The sequence below is a fragment of the Canis lupus genome, chromosome 25 (assembly GCF_048164855.1).
Source record: "Canis lupus baileyi chromosome 25, mCanLup2.hap1, whole genome shotgun sequence".
Taxonomy (NCBI): domain Eukaryota; kingdom Metazoa; phylum Chordata; class Mammalia; order Carnivora; family Canidae; genus Canis; species Canis lupus.
The window spans coordinates 42,453,702-42,468,576 of NC_132862.1; the positions used below are offsets into that span (position 1 = coordinate 42,453,702).

The following is a 14,875-nucleotide window of genomic DNA, read 5'->3' on the forward strand; positions in this document are numbered from 1 at the left end:
TTTTAATGTGCTAATGAATTCGGTTTGTGAGTATTTTGTTGAGAGTTTTTGCATGTATTTTCATCAGATATATACCAGCCTGTAGTTTCTCATCTTTGTAGTGTCATTAGGTGGCTTTGGTATCAGGGTAATGCTGGCCTTGTAAAATGAGCTTGGGAGCGTTCCCTCTTTAGTTTTTTGGAAGAGTTTGAGAAGGGTTGGCATCATTTCTTTAAATATTTGATAGAATCTGACAGGGAAATCATCTGGCCCTGGGCTTTTCTTCACTGGTGCTAGAGGCCTGCTCCTTAACCACAGATTTTAGGACCTGGATTAATTAGAACTAATTTCAGTTCAGGGCTGAGATGGCCAGACCTCTTGATGCATCCCACCTCAGGGAGGTAGGAGCAGCATGTGCCCCATAAACCCTTTGCCACCTGCCTTCCAGATTGCTGGCTCACTCTTGTATTTCTCAAGAGCCCCCCTCGGGACAAGAGAAAGCACTTGAGTGGGGTTTGTGAATATTAGAGAAACAAAGTGCTATTTAGGGTCTGGGCCTGAGCCATTATTCCTGTGGATTGACTTCTACAGCTTCTAGTGTCCTGACATTTCAAGAGACTTGGGCCTCTCTGAGAACACAGCCAATTCTGAATAGAACATTTTTGCTCTTCATTTCTTTACACATCCAGCTTCTTACCTAGATCCTATTGAGTTTGCTTACTTTGTGGTAAATAATTTAAATCCAGGCCTTTCAGACAATGCTGACTGAACAATTGTTTATTTATTGACCCGGAAGGCAACCCTATAAATAACTCCTCTTCTGATTGCTCAAGGAAATTGGCATTTCTGCGCCGCCCCCCCCCCCTTTATTTAATTAATTTACCAGGTGATTGAAAAGAGTCCCAGTGCTGGCTCTGCCGGGGGATCGTGTCTGTGAAAGGTTTTGTGTTTTCTGAGGAGCCTGGACTAATCCTGTTGACTAACCGTGCGGCCTTGTAATGCAGGGTTGACATCCCTCCCAGCCCTCAGTGCATGTGGGCTCTTCATGTGTTATTGGGGAGGACAGCCCTGAGGTGCCGAGGAGAGAAGAGGTCTACCTGGTTCTGGGGGACAGCGTCTTTTATTCGGTCAGTTAGTTGGTCGTGACTTTTCTTAGGAAGTATGCATGGAGTTCCTGCTGTGTACCAAGGCCTGGGTGGGACCCCAGCACTCAGAAGCAAGACATCCCCGAGTCCTGCCTTTGGACATGAATCTGGAGGGGTGGGCAGACCAAGAGTAAATGGTTTTTGAATGAGATGGGTATTACAAAGAACAGGTGCAGGGGGCTACAGCATTGTGTCGCGGGCCAGCCAAGCCTCTAGGGGAGGTCAAGGAAGGCTGCCCAGAGGCTGCGGTGTTTATTGGCCATCTCAAGGTTGACAGAGTTGGCTAGGTGAAAGAGGACATGAGGGGAGAGCGCATTCCAGGTAAAGAGAACAGCATATCCAGGGCTCTGAGGTGGTAAAGAGTGAAGTTCTGTGGGGAGCTGAGAGAACTCCAGTTTGCTGGAGAGTGGGCAGTGAGGACAGAGTCAGAGACCGAACCTAGGCTTTGGGAATACTGTGGCCTTGTCTCAATCCCTCCTGAGTGACGGAGGATGGGCTTGGCGTCAGGCCGACGTGTCTTCCTGTTGTGTCTTCCTGACAGCGAGCAGGCACTTGCTTTGGTGAAACTTTGTTGCTGGGATGTGTCTGTCCCCCTCTGGCTCAGAGGTCCAGCCTCAGCTCTGCTGGCCTCCAATGACAGGAATTGCCTCTTATGAGCTTAGGCCCGGGGCTAGTTGCTGGCACATGGTAGCTGCTCAGTTAAGTGTTTTTACTTGACCTGAGTTCCCTGAGAAGACTGTTTTTTTCTGTTATTTTTTTCTGTTATTTTTCTCTCTCAGAGTGGACGAGGATGAGGATGATCCAGAGGAAGAACATGTAACTAAGGTAAGACATTGTGTCCTGGGTATTCTGGGCCTGGTCCTGAGAGCAGGGCTCTGTGTGTCCTCCTAGCTGTTTCTCACTCTTTCATTGCCGAAGAGACTCTAGCTTCCTGACCCTGGGGTTCACCGGACCCAGACCTTGCTTTTGAGGTGCTCACTTGGCAGGCACCTGGACCAGTGGTGTGTCTGTGGGGCGGCAGGGGGTGAGGGCTGGTTGGAGCAAGAGCACCCTGCCCTATGGCTCCCTTATTTGTGTTTTGTTAGCATGGAGTGCTATGAGGTACGTAGAGTTCTGACACCTGTCATGTTTAAAAGCGTGTGGTTTTCATTTGTGTAAGACTTCTGTTGTCTCTCTTTAGGGTAGATATTTCCCCCCTACTTCTCTTCCTCTTTTCTCGCTCTTCTCAGTCTCAGAGGAGCATAGAGCACAGCTCAGCACCCCTCACCCTGTTCAGTGCCGGTTCCCCAAACCCTTTGGGAGGTGTATGTGGGCATCCCACCCCACACACACTCCCCAGAATCTAATCTTTCCCTCTTGGGAACCACAGCTCAGGAAGACAGCCTGTCCTCAGATGACCAGGCCCTGAAAGGGGCTGGGTTAGGGGCCAAAGCAGGACTGAGGGGAGGGGACCTCCATGTTGTGGGTGTTCCCATACACTTCTGGAGCCTAGATGGGGAGAGAGGGACTGCCTGGGCCCAGTGTTAGTAGAGATCTGCTATGGGACATAGTCCCGTTGCTCTAGGTTTGTGTATTTATGGTTGCTCTCCCCACTCCCTCATCCTACGAGGCCATGCATTCCTTGATGTACAGAGAATATTTGGAAGTGTTGTAGTCTCCTCCTTGAAATCCCCTGCCTTTCCTCGGAGCAGATTTACTACTGCAGTCGGACGCACTCCCAGCTGGCTCAGTTTGTGCATGAGGTGCAGAGGAGCCCCTTTGGCAAGGACACCAGGCTTGTCTCCCTCGGCTCTCGGCAGGTACACAGAGGCATTGGGTCTTAGGCCAGGGGGCTGTCCTGCTTCCTTTCCTGGGTGTTTCTAGGCATGGAAAGGTGGTGGGTCCAGGGCAGGCTGCACGGGGGGAGGATTGGCCTCTTCTGGTTCTCGGCAGGGCTGGGCAGGCCCCGGCGGGTTGTTGTATATCATGTAGTCATTGCTGTGCCTCTTTCTTTCTCCTGTCTTCTAGAATCTTTGTGTAAATGAAGATGTGAAAACCCTGGGTTCTGTGCAGCTTATCAATGACCGCTGCATGGAGATGCAGAGAAGCAAACACGGTAGCCACAGTATGTGGAGCTGTGGAAAGAGCCTCTGGGACTCTCATTTAGCCTTGGGGCAGTACTGAGAAGGGATGGGAAGGGAGGCGGTGTGCTGGAAGCAGGCCAGTGACATGGTAGAGAGACAGTTTTCTCAGTGGCTGTGATGGCAGAGCAGACAGCTGGGTCCTTCCTAAAGATCGTCTCCTTGGAAAAAGGTGTTTTGCTTTTTGGGATAGTGGCTAGTCCAGAACCCTGGCTCTAAGATGATTTTATTGGCTTTTTCTAGAGAACACAAAGTTAAATGCCAGAATGGTGTGCTGAGACCATCCTAAGCAGTACTTGGAAGGTTTTATTAGACCCTGCTCTACGGAGTTAGGTCTTGACATCATAGACCCCTTCCTGGCCCCGTGGAAGTTGTCATTCCTTCTGCCTTTGTCCCCTCAGAGAACAGAGCTGAGGAAGAGAAGCCCAAGAGGAGAAGACAGGAGCACCAGGCCGCCTGCCCCTTCTACAACTATGAGCAGCTGCAGCTCCTCCGAGACCAGGTCCTGGTGGGGGTGAAGGACATTGAGCAGTTGGTGGCCCTGGGGAAGGAGGCTCGAGCCTGTCCCTATTATGGGAGCCGGTTTGCCATTCCAGCAGCTCAGGTAAAGAGCCTGGGGGTGTTGGGCAGTAACTCTTGACTCCTACTGTGGCCTCAGCCATGAGGGATTTCCTCATTCCTCTTAATTCAGGAGGATGTCCCTGGCTGTGGTTGGACTGACCACACTGCACCCTGGTGCCCTGTCACCCCCTCTGTCCTGGTGTGTAGGGACGGAGGTGGCCCCAGGTCCCTTCTGGCTCTGGGTTGTAGGAACATTTGGCCTTACTGGGGGCATGAGAAGAGCCAGGAAGTGTACAGTTCTAGTGAAATCAGAATTGGGGGCAGAGCTAAGAGGATGCAGTCAGGGTGGCATGGAACAGAAATATGTTTCCACATGGCCTTTTGGATGAACATCCTGACCTAGGCACCTAGTTACCAGTGTGGGAGGAGACGGTCTTCTTTAGACTTGCCATGTTGAGTCTCATCTTTACACACAGAAAAACTGTCAGTTTGACAGATCAAAAATACTGTTATTTGGTACAGTTTTATGATCTTCTTGCCACTGCGTAATTCGAGCGACTTTTGAAATTGGGCTTCATTTGTGAAGAATTCCATACGAGCAGGAAGAAATTAGGTAGGTTTTCAGAGATTTAGGGAACAATGTTAGTGATGACTTTACACGGCAGTTAAATGATTGTTAGTATACTACCCCTGAACTATGTTGCATGAGTGCTCAGAGGGAAATTCTAGAAACTTCGCAGCCCCCATCTTTGTCACATGTCCTTTCTGGGGGGTCACAAGGTTAGTGCCATAGATACCTGTGAGCACATATAGTAAGATGTCCTGAAATTTTCATGATCTTGACTTTTTGAGACACTTGTCAAACCTTGTTTTTGCTTTGTAGTATCCCAATGAAAAAGCAAAGGCAGGTATTACCCATACGTATGCATGAGGACACAGGCCCAGAAGGGCTAAGTGATTTATCTGTTTTCTCACATCAGGTGAGTAATGGAGCCAGGATTAAAGCTGGGCCTTAGTTTCCCAGTTTTCTGGATTTTCACTTTATCAGTGTTCTTTTAACTGGGAAACCGTCCTCACAAGTAGCACTTAGAAATTTACAGAATGCTTTTATTTTTGTTGCCCTAACCTCCAGCCCTTAGCCCTCATTTGAGATAGAGTTTAGCAAGTCCATTTTGTAGATGAAGAAACCAAGGCTCAGAAAAGGTTAATAACTAAGTGAGTTTCCCAGAGTCACACAGCTGGGAAGTAGCAGCTCCAGGACCAGAATGCAGGGTGACCCTATAGTACACCAGGGGAGCCTTGGGCGCCTCAGGGGCTACCTCAGGGGTATGCATCAGGCCGAGCACTCCTCTCTGCTTCCCTCTTCCCACCCCTGCTCTTGGTTCAGTTAGAATCAGATTGGTTCCAGTTTTGTCGCTTTTGTACTTAATGTTCCACGTGAAACTTGAGGCAAGGGTATGTTGCTAAAAGCATAGTACCCTGCCCTAGCTTTCCCTCTTGAACGTCCCTGCACATATTCTGGGTGGGAAAGCCATTCCCACCAAGTGCTTAGATGAGGCGGAACCCAGCTGCTAGAGCAGGGAGTCTACTGCCACTCAGGTGGTGCCCCCCCCCCTCCCCCAGCTCGTGGTGCTGCCCTACCAGATGTTGCTGCACGCGGCCACCCGCCAGGCCGCAGGGATCCGGCTGCAGGGCCAGGTGGTGGTCATCGATGAGGCGCACAACCTGATTGACACCATCACGGGCATCCACAGTGTGGAGGTCAGCGGTTCCCAGGTGGGTCGGCCTCCCCCTTCCTGGGTCTGGGCCTGCTGTGGGGCACCGGGATGGGGAACGTTTTTCTGAGTGCCCAGCCCTGGAATTCGTCTGGCGACGGCTTGGGAGAGGGTGCACTGAGTCGAGGCAGTGGCCTTGTCGGAGGCTGACTGGCTTCCCAGCAGATCTTAGAACTCTGGGGACCCAGCTCAGGCAAGATGGCTCATTTCCTTGCTCCTCACTGGCATATGTCATCCCGAGTCCCTCCGGCCCAGGATGCTACCACCTAGTTCTCTATAACCCAGGATGATGGAGTGAGGGAAGCAGGGGTCCTCACATAGTTGATGTCTTGGGCATTGCTTTGAGGGGTGCTCTGGGTTTCTAAGAGCCACTACTTATTACCTATTCTGTGCCCCGCACCACATGCAGTATCATGAATTTTCATGCTGCCTCCATGTGGGCTGGTGTTCCCAGGTAACAGAAAACTCTGAGATTCAGTGGGGGTTTAAGCAGTGTACTGAAGGTCACACAGCTCATGAGTGTGGAACTGGGACTTGATCCCTGGTTTCTGACCTTTGAAGTTCATGTGCTATCCCACCACTTTTTTTTTCTTTTAAAGATTTTATTTATTTGAGAGAGAGACCATGAGCAGGGGCAGGGGCAGAGGGAGAAGCAGACTCCCCACTGAGTGGGGTGTCTGATGTGGGGCTCACTCCCAGGACCCTGAAATCGTGACCTGAGCCAGAGGCAGATGCTTAACCAACTGAGCCCCCCCAGGTGTCCCTCCCCCCACCCCACCACCACTTCTACTGACCAGTGCCTGGGTTGAACTTAAGCCAGGATGTAATGGCTACCTTGAACCATCAATATGCTTAGTGGAAAACACGTCTTTGCCCAACCTGGTAAAAACTAGCAGGGAGATTCATTACCGGAGAGATTCAACCTCTTGCTCTTTTCCCTGACCCAAAGTGGATGGTGTAGCTGACCCTCCTTGTCTTCCTCTCTCAGCTCCCAGCAGCTTCAGGCCTTATAAATCTACTTTTTGTTGTACCCAGGCCTACTACTTTCTTTGCCTTGGCTGCCATGTGGCCTGGCTGCCATTTTCTAGGTATAACCTAAGATACCACTGGCTGCTTGCTCAGAACCTGGGCTACCTTCACACCCATTCTTTGTTCTCTCCAGCTCTGCCAGGCCCATTCCCAGTTGCTCCAGTATATGGAACGATATGGGTAAGACACTGCCTCTTGAGGGGGAAGGGAAAGTCCTGCTCAGTCTCTGAGAGAAAGCACTCGGGTCTCCATCTCTGGCCTGGGCCCAGCACCAAGTAAGCCAGTGTGCTGTTCACCTAGTGTTCATGGTGGTGTGTACCCCATGTAGGCCGAGGATACTCAGGATGTAGCAGCTGGCTGTGAAGGCCTTGAGTCACAGCGAGCTTTCTTTGGGGGCATATCTGTCGCTCGTGGCCTACTTTGAAAGACACAAAGGCCTCAGCCTGAGGCACTTGGAAGGGAAGTTGCTCATGGGGTACTACCACTTGATGTCCATTGATGTCTCCTCAGAAAGCGTCTGAAGGCCAAGAACTTGATGTACATCAAACAGATCCTGTATCTGTTGGAGAAGTTTGTGACTGTGTTGGGTGGTAAGGAGCACTCTGCCCGTGCGAAACCCTGGCCTAAGCTTGCTGTAGTCTGCACCCTGGATGCTAGTTAGGACACTTGGCTCTTCTATATCCTCAGGAACTGTATTGGCCATTGATGTAGAAGATTTTTATTTTTTATAGTTTAGTTGAATTGTCTGATCTCAGCTCCTTTTTTAGATTACTAGTTTATTTCCCCCCCTCGGAGTCCTTTTTATTTTGCCAGACCCTACCCTCCAGGTAGTAAGAGCAGCATAGCATGATAGGACTGTGGAGTCACTGTGGAGCGCTCGTGTGAGGAGAGCAGTGCAGGCATGCTCACCTTCCTAACAAATGAGTAAACTAAAGCCCAGAGCAGGGATGTGACCTGCTTCTGCCTTGTGAACCTCCCATTTCCTTTACTGTGTGGCTATATAGCTGAAGGCTTCCATACGAGCTGAAGTTCCAGGAAGCCAGGGGAGCATTTTCCTGGAGGGATTTTGTCAGATGTTGATGTTCTTCCCTTCCATCTCTGCCTTGCCATGGGCTGCCATGCCGTCTTGAGCATTTCCTTGAATCTGCATAAAGTGGTGCTTGGTCCCGGCCTCCTTGGAGGTGACATGAAAAAAATGAAATCACAAGGCTTTTGGCTCCATGTGCAAATGTGGGTCAGATTTTGAGGCTCGCTGGAGCCTCTTTTTCTCCCAGTGGGTTTTGTTTTTTTTGTCCTTTTTGTTTTGTTTTGTTTTTTGTTTTTTGGTGCTTATGAATGGCTAAAAACCTGTTCAGATATAAATGCTCTTATTTGAGGAGTACAGTATTCAGTGTGAGAAGATGGGGGTCAGAGAATCACCATCCCACCTGCTTGAATTCTCCGTTTTAGGGAACGTTAAGCAGAATCCCAACACACAGAGTCTTTCTCAGACAGGTAAGAGGATTGCCTTCAGAGGCGCAGAGCTGGTCTGAGCTCACCTCTGGGACTTCAGAGCAAGGATTCCAAGGCCCTTCTTTATTTACCTAGGGACAGAGCTGAAGACCATCAATGACTTCCTCTTTCAGACCCAGATCGACAACATCAACCTGTTCAAGGTAGAGGTTTTCACCTTTTTGTGTTTGTATATCCAATTTTCTTATCTTTATTATCACTTATGAGCAAAACACTGTGTGAAGACTGGAAGGAATAAAAAGTAAATGTCTTCTGTCCTCAAGCAGTCTAGAAGCCTGGGGATCTACAGTGTAGATTTTTATAATTACTTATCCCTTAAAGCATTGCATCAGCAATAAAAAGAATCTTCCACTCAGGGTTGAAGGGTCCTAGGGAATGCTGAGAAAAGGTGCCTTTCATTACCCCAAATAACCACAAATAGAAATTGCCAGTCCTTTACTGTGTTCAATCTTTCTTCGGCACAGTCTCTGCCCTGTGCTTCTAGTCAGAGCAGGAGGTTAACTTTGGGAACGTGATCCTGCTGTTGGGCTGAGGTAGCTGAGATCCACCTCCACCCTTGGGCTTGAATGAGTTCAGCCTCTGGTGGTAGCTTGCTCCAGGCTGGCCTGCTGTGCAGGGTACAGCCACCATTGCTTGACTCAATGACTGAGAGCTTGCAAATTACTGAAAATACAGAGCATTTCCTGTGTGTTCAAGGCCATGCACTGGGTGCTGTGACTCCAGGGTAGGATGTACCATCACCATTTGAGAGCAGAGGGACCTGAGGTGGGGAGAGGTTACCCCAGGAGGGATGGGCGCAGACTGCACACAAGTGAGCAGATGGTGCTTGGTGTGTGAGCTGGTATGTGAATTCCCCTGCCTGGACTCAAGACCTTGCTTGCTTTCCCTCCTCCCTTCCCATTTGTCTTCAAACCAGCTTACCTGCAGCATACCCGTTTTGGTCACAGTCACTGCCATGGCCCCGTCCAACAGGCTGACAGTCTGAGGCCTTTCTGATTCTCCTCTTCTCCCTCTGGGTCCCACGTCCAAACAGTACCCTAGCCCCAAAGCTGGAAATAGCTCTTAAACTTTCTCGCAGCCTTTCCATTCCCACGGCTGCTATGTCAGGGCAGGCTCTTTTTGTCTTGCCTTCTTTCTGCTCTCCGATTTCACTCTCTCTCCCTTCTGGTGTCTTTCCTACACTACAGTCTAGTGGAGCTTTATTGAAAGATAGTGCTCTTTTTAGAAATCTTCAAAGGCTTCAACTCCTTGTCTTCCTTCTCCAAGCTACACATACTGTGCACATCAGACATCCCCGAACATGCCCCAAGCTTTACCTCCTTTGTGCTTTTGCTCATACATATTTTTTTAAACTCTGAATCTTTCAAGGTTCAGTTTAGGTGCTGTCACATTGAAGGAGAACAGAGGGGATGTAACTGTCACCAAGTACCTTTAGAGAGGGTCAGAGCCGTGCAGACACGTTTGTGAGGGGACAGCGTGCATGAAGCTGGCTCTTGTGGGAAAGTATTGTGTTGTGTGTGGGGGTGGCAGGAGAGGAGTGACTGAAGAGACGAGGGTGACGGGCTTAGCCACAGGGAGGCGGTGGACCCCCCAGGTGGCGGCAGTGAGTCATGCTTGCAGGGGTTTGGGAAGGTGGCGGTTTCCTTTTTCCCTCCAATTGTTGCATGCGCCTTCAGTGTGTTTGCTTTTGCAGGTGCGCCACTACTGTGAGAAGAGCATGATAAGCAGAAAGGTGCGCCCTCCCCTTCCTGGGTCTGGCCAGGGTCTGCAGCACCCCCAGGCTTCCCTCACAATGCCTTGATCTCCTCTGCTCCCTCCTTCCCAGGGTGCTGTTTGCTGGGTGGGGTGGGCCACCAAGAGGCCCCGTGGGTGAGGAGGCAAGTAGCGGGCTGTCTGGGCTATGGCATAACCTCCCTGCAGTCAGGGCTCCCAGTGCTGCACCCTCATCCCTCTCTGTGCTCTCTTACCCCTTTCTAGCTCTTTGGCTTCACTGAGAGGTACGGCATAGTCCTCGCGCCCTCCAGGGAGCAGCCCAACCTGGCTGGGTTACAGCACTTCCTGCAGAGTCTGCAGCCCACAGTCACCAAGAGTGAGTCTGGAGTGGGGAGACTGGGCTGCAGGGCTGTGGGGGGACAGGGCAAGAACATCCGTCTCTCAGGCCTGGACTCCTCTCCCTGGGAGAATGGCTTTAGCCCAGCCTCAGGGGTTCCCTCTCACCTCATCCATGGTCCCAGACCCTCTTCCTTCTGCTCTGTGCAGCTCCTGTGACCCCTGTGGAGGACGGTGAGGCCAGAGTGCCACGGCCGGCTTCCCCACTGATGCACATTGAATCCTTCCTTGCAGCCCTCACCACTGCCAACCAGGATGGCAGGGTTATCCTGAGCCGCCAAGGTAATCCCAAGGAGGAACCCACATGGAGCCCAGGAAGCCAGAGCAGGAAAAGATTTCACCCTGGCACCTCCCTGGGTTAGGATCAGGAAGCAGGGTGGTGATGACTGGTGTCCTGTGGCCTGGGCAGGGTGGTGGAAGTGTGGTGAGGAAGGGTGTGAGGTGCTGGGAGGACGGGATGTGTTGAGCCAGACTAGGAGAGAAGTTGTGTAGCCTAGCGATTGACGGTGAGATGGATCTTGGTTTGAGTCTTGATTCTATCATCTCCAAGCTGTGTTTATCTCCCTGAAGATGAATGTGCCAAGGGAGATGACTACCTCGGGGTTGTCCTGGAGATTAAATGGGATCTAATCAAAAAGGAAAATGGTATCTCCTGTGGCTCCTATGTAGACATAACTGACCTCCCCTTTACCTCACACTCAAGCAAGTCTTTGTTGGGCCTGCCACCCACCCCCTGCCCCCCAGAGCTATCTTTTTTTTTTTTTTTTTTTTTTTCCAGGAAGCCTTAGTCAGAGTAGCCTCAAATTCTTGCTCCTGAATCCAGCCGTGCACTTTGCCCAGGTGGTGAAGGAATGCCGGGCTGTGGTCATTGCAGGGGGTACCATGCAGCCGGTAAGGGAAACAGATCCAGCCTCTTGTGCCCTGGATGTTGGGATGGGACTGGGACAAGGGAAGGATGGACTGTCAGGCCTCTTCTCTTCTGTCCAGTGGGTCCCCATGCCAGAGGGGTCAGCCTGAGCAGGCCAAGCAGCGTCCACCAGAGGGCATTGCTGTGCTGTCTGCTGCCTGAGCCCTCAGCCCCAGGGGCATTGCTGCTGATGCTTCTGTGTAGACACAGGATCACACTTCTCCCAAAGGCAGCTGTTCTGGAATTTGAGGACCCCGTTGGGTGCCTTGGTGCCATTCCTTTCTTATACCCACCCTAGTTACAACCTCTTATAAATTCATATATACACACACTCACTATGTTTTCATTGTAGGCAGCAGGGGACAAGCAAAAGCAGGAAAAAAAATAGATAATTCCACCAGGAGATTTTTTTATTTTAGTGTGTATCATTTAACTAGTTTTTGTATGTATTCTTAAAAATATACATACATATTTTAAAAACAAAGATCTCTATCTCTACATGCTGGTGCTATGATTTGTTTTTTTTCATGCAGCAACAAAATGTCGTAAACATTCTGCCTTGTCAGGAGTATGCGTTTATCCCACCGTGCTCTGGCTGTACTTAACTCTATCATGTGAATATATTGTACGTTGTACAACCACTCTTCTTTTGTTAGATGCCCAGTTTTTGTCTGTTTTAAGCAACACAGTGGCACATAGAAGCATGCCTCTTCACAGTGGACTTAGCTGGTAGAAAAGGCTCCTTGGTGCTCCCACACTCAGGGGCTCCTCACCCCAGCTGTTAGTCATCCCTGTAGCTTTATTAGTTTTCCACTTTGCTTTTTTCTTGTCTAGACTTAGATTTTTGTTCATGTATTAAAATCCTTTATAGTCTGGGTGCCTGGGTGGCTCAGTTGGTTAAGCGTCTGCCTTCAGCTCAGTGGGTTTGAGCCCCTCTCAGTGGGGAGCCTGCTTCTCGCTCTCCCTCTGCCTGCTGCTCCCCCTGCTTGTGCGTGCATACTCTCTCTCAAGTAAATAAAGTGTTGGAGCGTCTAGATGGCAGTTGAGCGTCTGCCTTCAGCTCAGGTCATGATCCCAGGTCTGGGGATCCAGTCTTGCATCAGGTTCGCTGCAGGGAGCCTGCTTCTCCCTCTGCCTGTCTTTGCCTCTCTCTCTGTGTCTCTCATGAATGAATAAATAAAGTCTTAAAAAAAAAAAAAAAGATGCATTCAGAAGGTCCCACTTCTGTCCAGCTTCAAGCTGCTCCCTGTACCCGAAGGCAATCATTTTTATTATTACTGGTCTCTCCTTCCACGGTTCCACTGTATCTTTCTGCAGAACTAAGCAAATACTTCTACTTACTTTCTTCCTTTCCTTGCTCCTATGTCAAAGGCAGTGTGGCCAGCGTTTAGTCACCAGTGTGTTGTGGCCCTCAGGCTTCTCAGCGACCGAGGTGATATGTGTCCCTCCTGCTGGCCACGGAGCCCTCAGCATAGCACATTCACCCGGCCCCTCCTGAAGGGCAGTGGGGCACTCACAGGTCACTGTGCAGGAAACGTCCCTGTGTCTGTGTTGGGTCTGGAGGCCCTCCTGTGTAGGGAGACTGCCAGGGTAGAAAATAAAAATCTGTCGAATTTCTTAAATATGGTCAGATTCCCCTCCTGCTGGAGGTGACTGGTCTGTCCCCTCTGCCCCCCAGCAGTTTGAGTGCCTGTTTTTCCACAGAGTGGTCACATTTGTATAGATTTTTGTCAATTTAATAGGTGAAAATCCTGGAGTGCTTTAAAACAGCGCATGGGTCTCCCTGCCCACCCCACCCCCCTTTTATCCTTAATGGTCTAGGCTGGGGCCTGGGCACGTGGGTTTTGTTTATTTTTTATATTTTTATTTTTTGTGGGTTTTGTTTAGAATTCTCATGGGTGATTTCGTTGCATGGCGACGGGGGTGAGAACCTCTCTACCTCATTTACCAGATTTCCTTTGCTTTTCCCACAATCTCACTGAGACTGTCAACACCCAGTATTGTTAATTTTTTTCTCTTTTTGCCTATTTGTTTTCTATTCCTATGGACTTACTGCCTCCTAGTCCAGACTTTGGTCTTCTCCCTCCGTTCCCCCTCTCCTTGCCAAGGCCCCCTGCCTGCTCAGGCCTGCTGTCCCTGGCCCCTGGGCTAACACAGAGCCATGCTGTTGTCTCCAGGTGTCTGACTTCCGGGAGCAGCTGCTGGCCTGTGCCGGGGTGGAAGCTGAGCGAGTGGTGGAGTTTTCCTGTGGTGAGAATCCGTGTCCAGGGTAGGCCATGTGTCATACTCCAGCCCCTGTTGTCACAGTTTGACTCTGTGCTCTTATCAGGCCCAAGGGGTTGAGGAGGCCATGAGGCTCCAGCACTCGCCAGCTCTCACGTGAGCTCACTTAATCTCCGTGCTCCCTCCCCCTTTGTGCTGTGGAAGCAGGGTAGGCAGGCTGAGTGTTGGAATTCCCTTTCCTATTGTGGAAGACAGGGTTGGCAAATGCTCTTCCTGGACCCCTGCCTTACAGAATAGTCAGCACCTCATTTTCAGCCCCTCACCGGGTCTCTGCAGGTCACGTGATCCCTCCGGACAATATTTTACCGCTCATCATCTGCAGTGGGCCCTCCAGCCAGCAGCTGGAGTTCACGTATCAGAAACGAGAGCTACCACAGATGGTTAGTACCAGCCTACTCACTTTACCACAGCCTTTACCAGGGCAGGAGAGCAGTTTCTGGGGTGCCAGGCACTCTGGCCAATGCTTAATGTTCAGGTGTTGAGGAGATTAGTCCTGGGGTCTTTCACTGTGGAGCTGGCACAGGATGGTTAGTGTCCATCTGGATTCTTATCAGGGGAGGCCTGAGCTTCCTCTTCCACTCACCCCTTAGACTCTTAAATAGTTTTTTTTAGAACCTCGAGGCATCCCTTGAGGGATGAGAGAACCTGGTGAGAAAGCTGCTCATTTCCTTTGGTTCTCTGGCCATTTGGTTTTATCGGTCCCTGCCCTGGGCTTGAGGGCCCACTGCTAGAGGGGCACCTGGGGATTTCAGTGTCCAGTTTGTCGTAGATGGTGCTTAATCCCCAGTGGCCCGCTGTGCATTGGGAATTGGAGCAAGGAGGCTTCGGTGGCATACCAGCGGCAGGTTTTAGCTCTGGAGCACTAGGATTGTGATGTGTGTGGTGGGGAGGGTGGTACCTTCTCCTCTGATTCCTATTCCAGGTAGGCATGGGATTTGGTGGGGGAATGGGACATGCCCCTTACCCCATGGCTATAGCCACCCTTGGGTCTCTATACGTGGTCTTGAGTCCCAAAGTTAGGAAATGTTTTTTGGATATGGCTACAGGGAGGGCTGTCTTCCTTCCTTAGATGGATGAGACCGGTCGCATTCTCTGTAACCTGTGCACTGTGGTCCCTGGAGGGGTGGTCTGTTTTTTCCCCTCCTACGAGTACCAGCGCCAGGTCTATGCCCACTGGGATAAGAGTGGTCTGCTGGCCCGCCTGGCTGTCAGGAAAAAGGTGAGTGAGCGCTCAGCTGGAACTCCCACTTGTGAGGATAGGACCCAGAGTTCCTGCTAGGACTTCTGCATGTCAAACCAGGTGAGGCCTCATGTATGGGCTTCTGCTAGTGCCTTGCCTCCACCACTTCTAACCCCTGACCACCTCTGTAGGATTTCCCTAGAGCCCCTTACTGTCTGGGGGTCTTCAGTTCCCAGTCTCAAAAACATGAAGCCAAGAGTAGACAGGGACTCAGG

At 50.6% G+C, this 14,875-nt stretch overlaps 1 protein-coding gene across 2 annotated transcripts in view; it reads left to right on the forward strand.

Annotated features, from left to right (window-relative positions):
- DDX11 (DEAD/H-box helicase 11) overlaps nt 1–14,875 on the forward strand; it is a 34,901-nt gene that overhangs the window by 17,357 nt on the left and 2,669 nt on the right. For both annotated transcript variants that reach the window (XM_072799458.1, XM_072799459.1), the window contains exons 7-22: nt 1,904–1,949; nt 2,816–2,923; nt 3,132–3,228; nt 3,646–3,848; nt 5,429–5,581; nt 6,743–6,789; nt 7,120–7,199; nt 8,059–8,103; nt 8,197–8,264; nt 9,815–9,853; nt 10,099–10,210; nt 10,381–10,512; nt 11,009–11,121; nt 13,315–13,387; nt 13,697–13,800; nt 14,490–14,639. In XM_072799458.1, the coding sequence (XP_072655559.1) occupies nt 1,904–1,949; nt 2,816–2,923; nt 3,132–3,228; nt 3,646–3,848; nt 5,429–5,581; nt 6,743–6,789; nt 7,120–7,199; nt 8,059–8,103; nt 8,197–8,264; nt 9,815–9,853; nt 10,099–10,210; nt 10,381–10,512; nt 11,009–11,121; nt 13,315–13,387; nt 13,697–13,800; nt 14,490–14,639 (1,570 nt within the window). The remainder of the gene's footprint in view (nt 1–1,903; nt 1,950–2,815; nt 2,924–3,131; nt 3,229–3,645; nt 3,849–5,428; nt 5,582–6,742; nt 6,790–7,119; nt 7,200–8,058; nt 8,104–8,196; nt 8,265–9,814; nt 9,854–10,098; nt 10,211–10,380; nt 10,513–11,008; nt 11,122–13,314; nt 13,388–13,696; nt 13,801–14,489; nt 14,640–14,875) is intronic.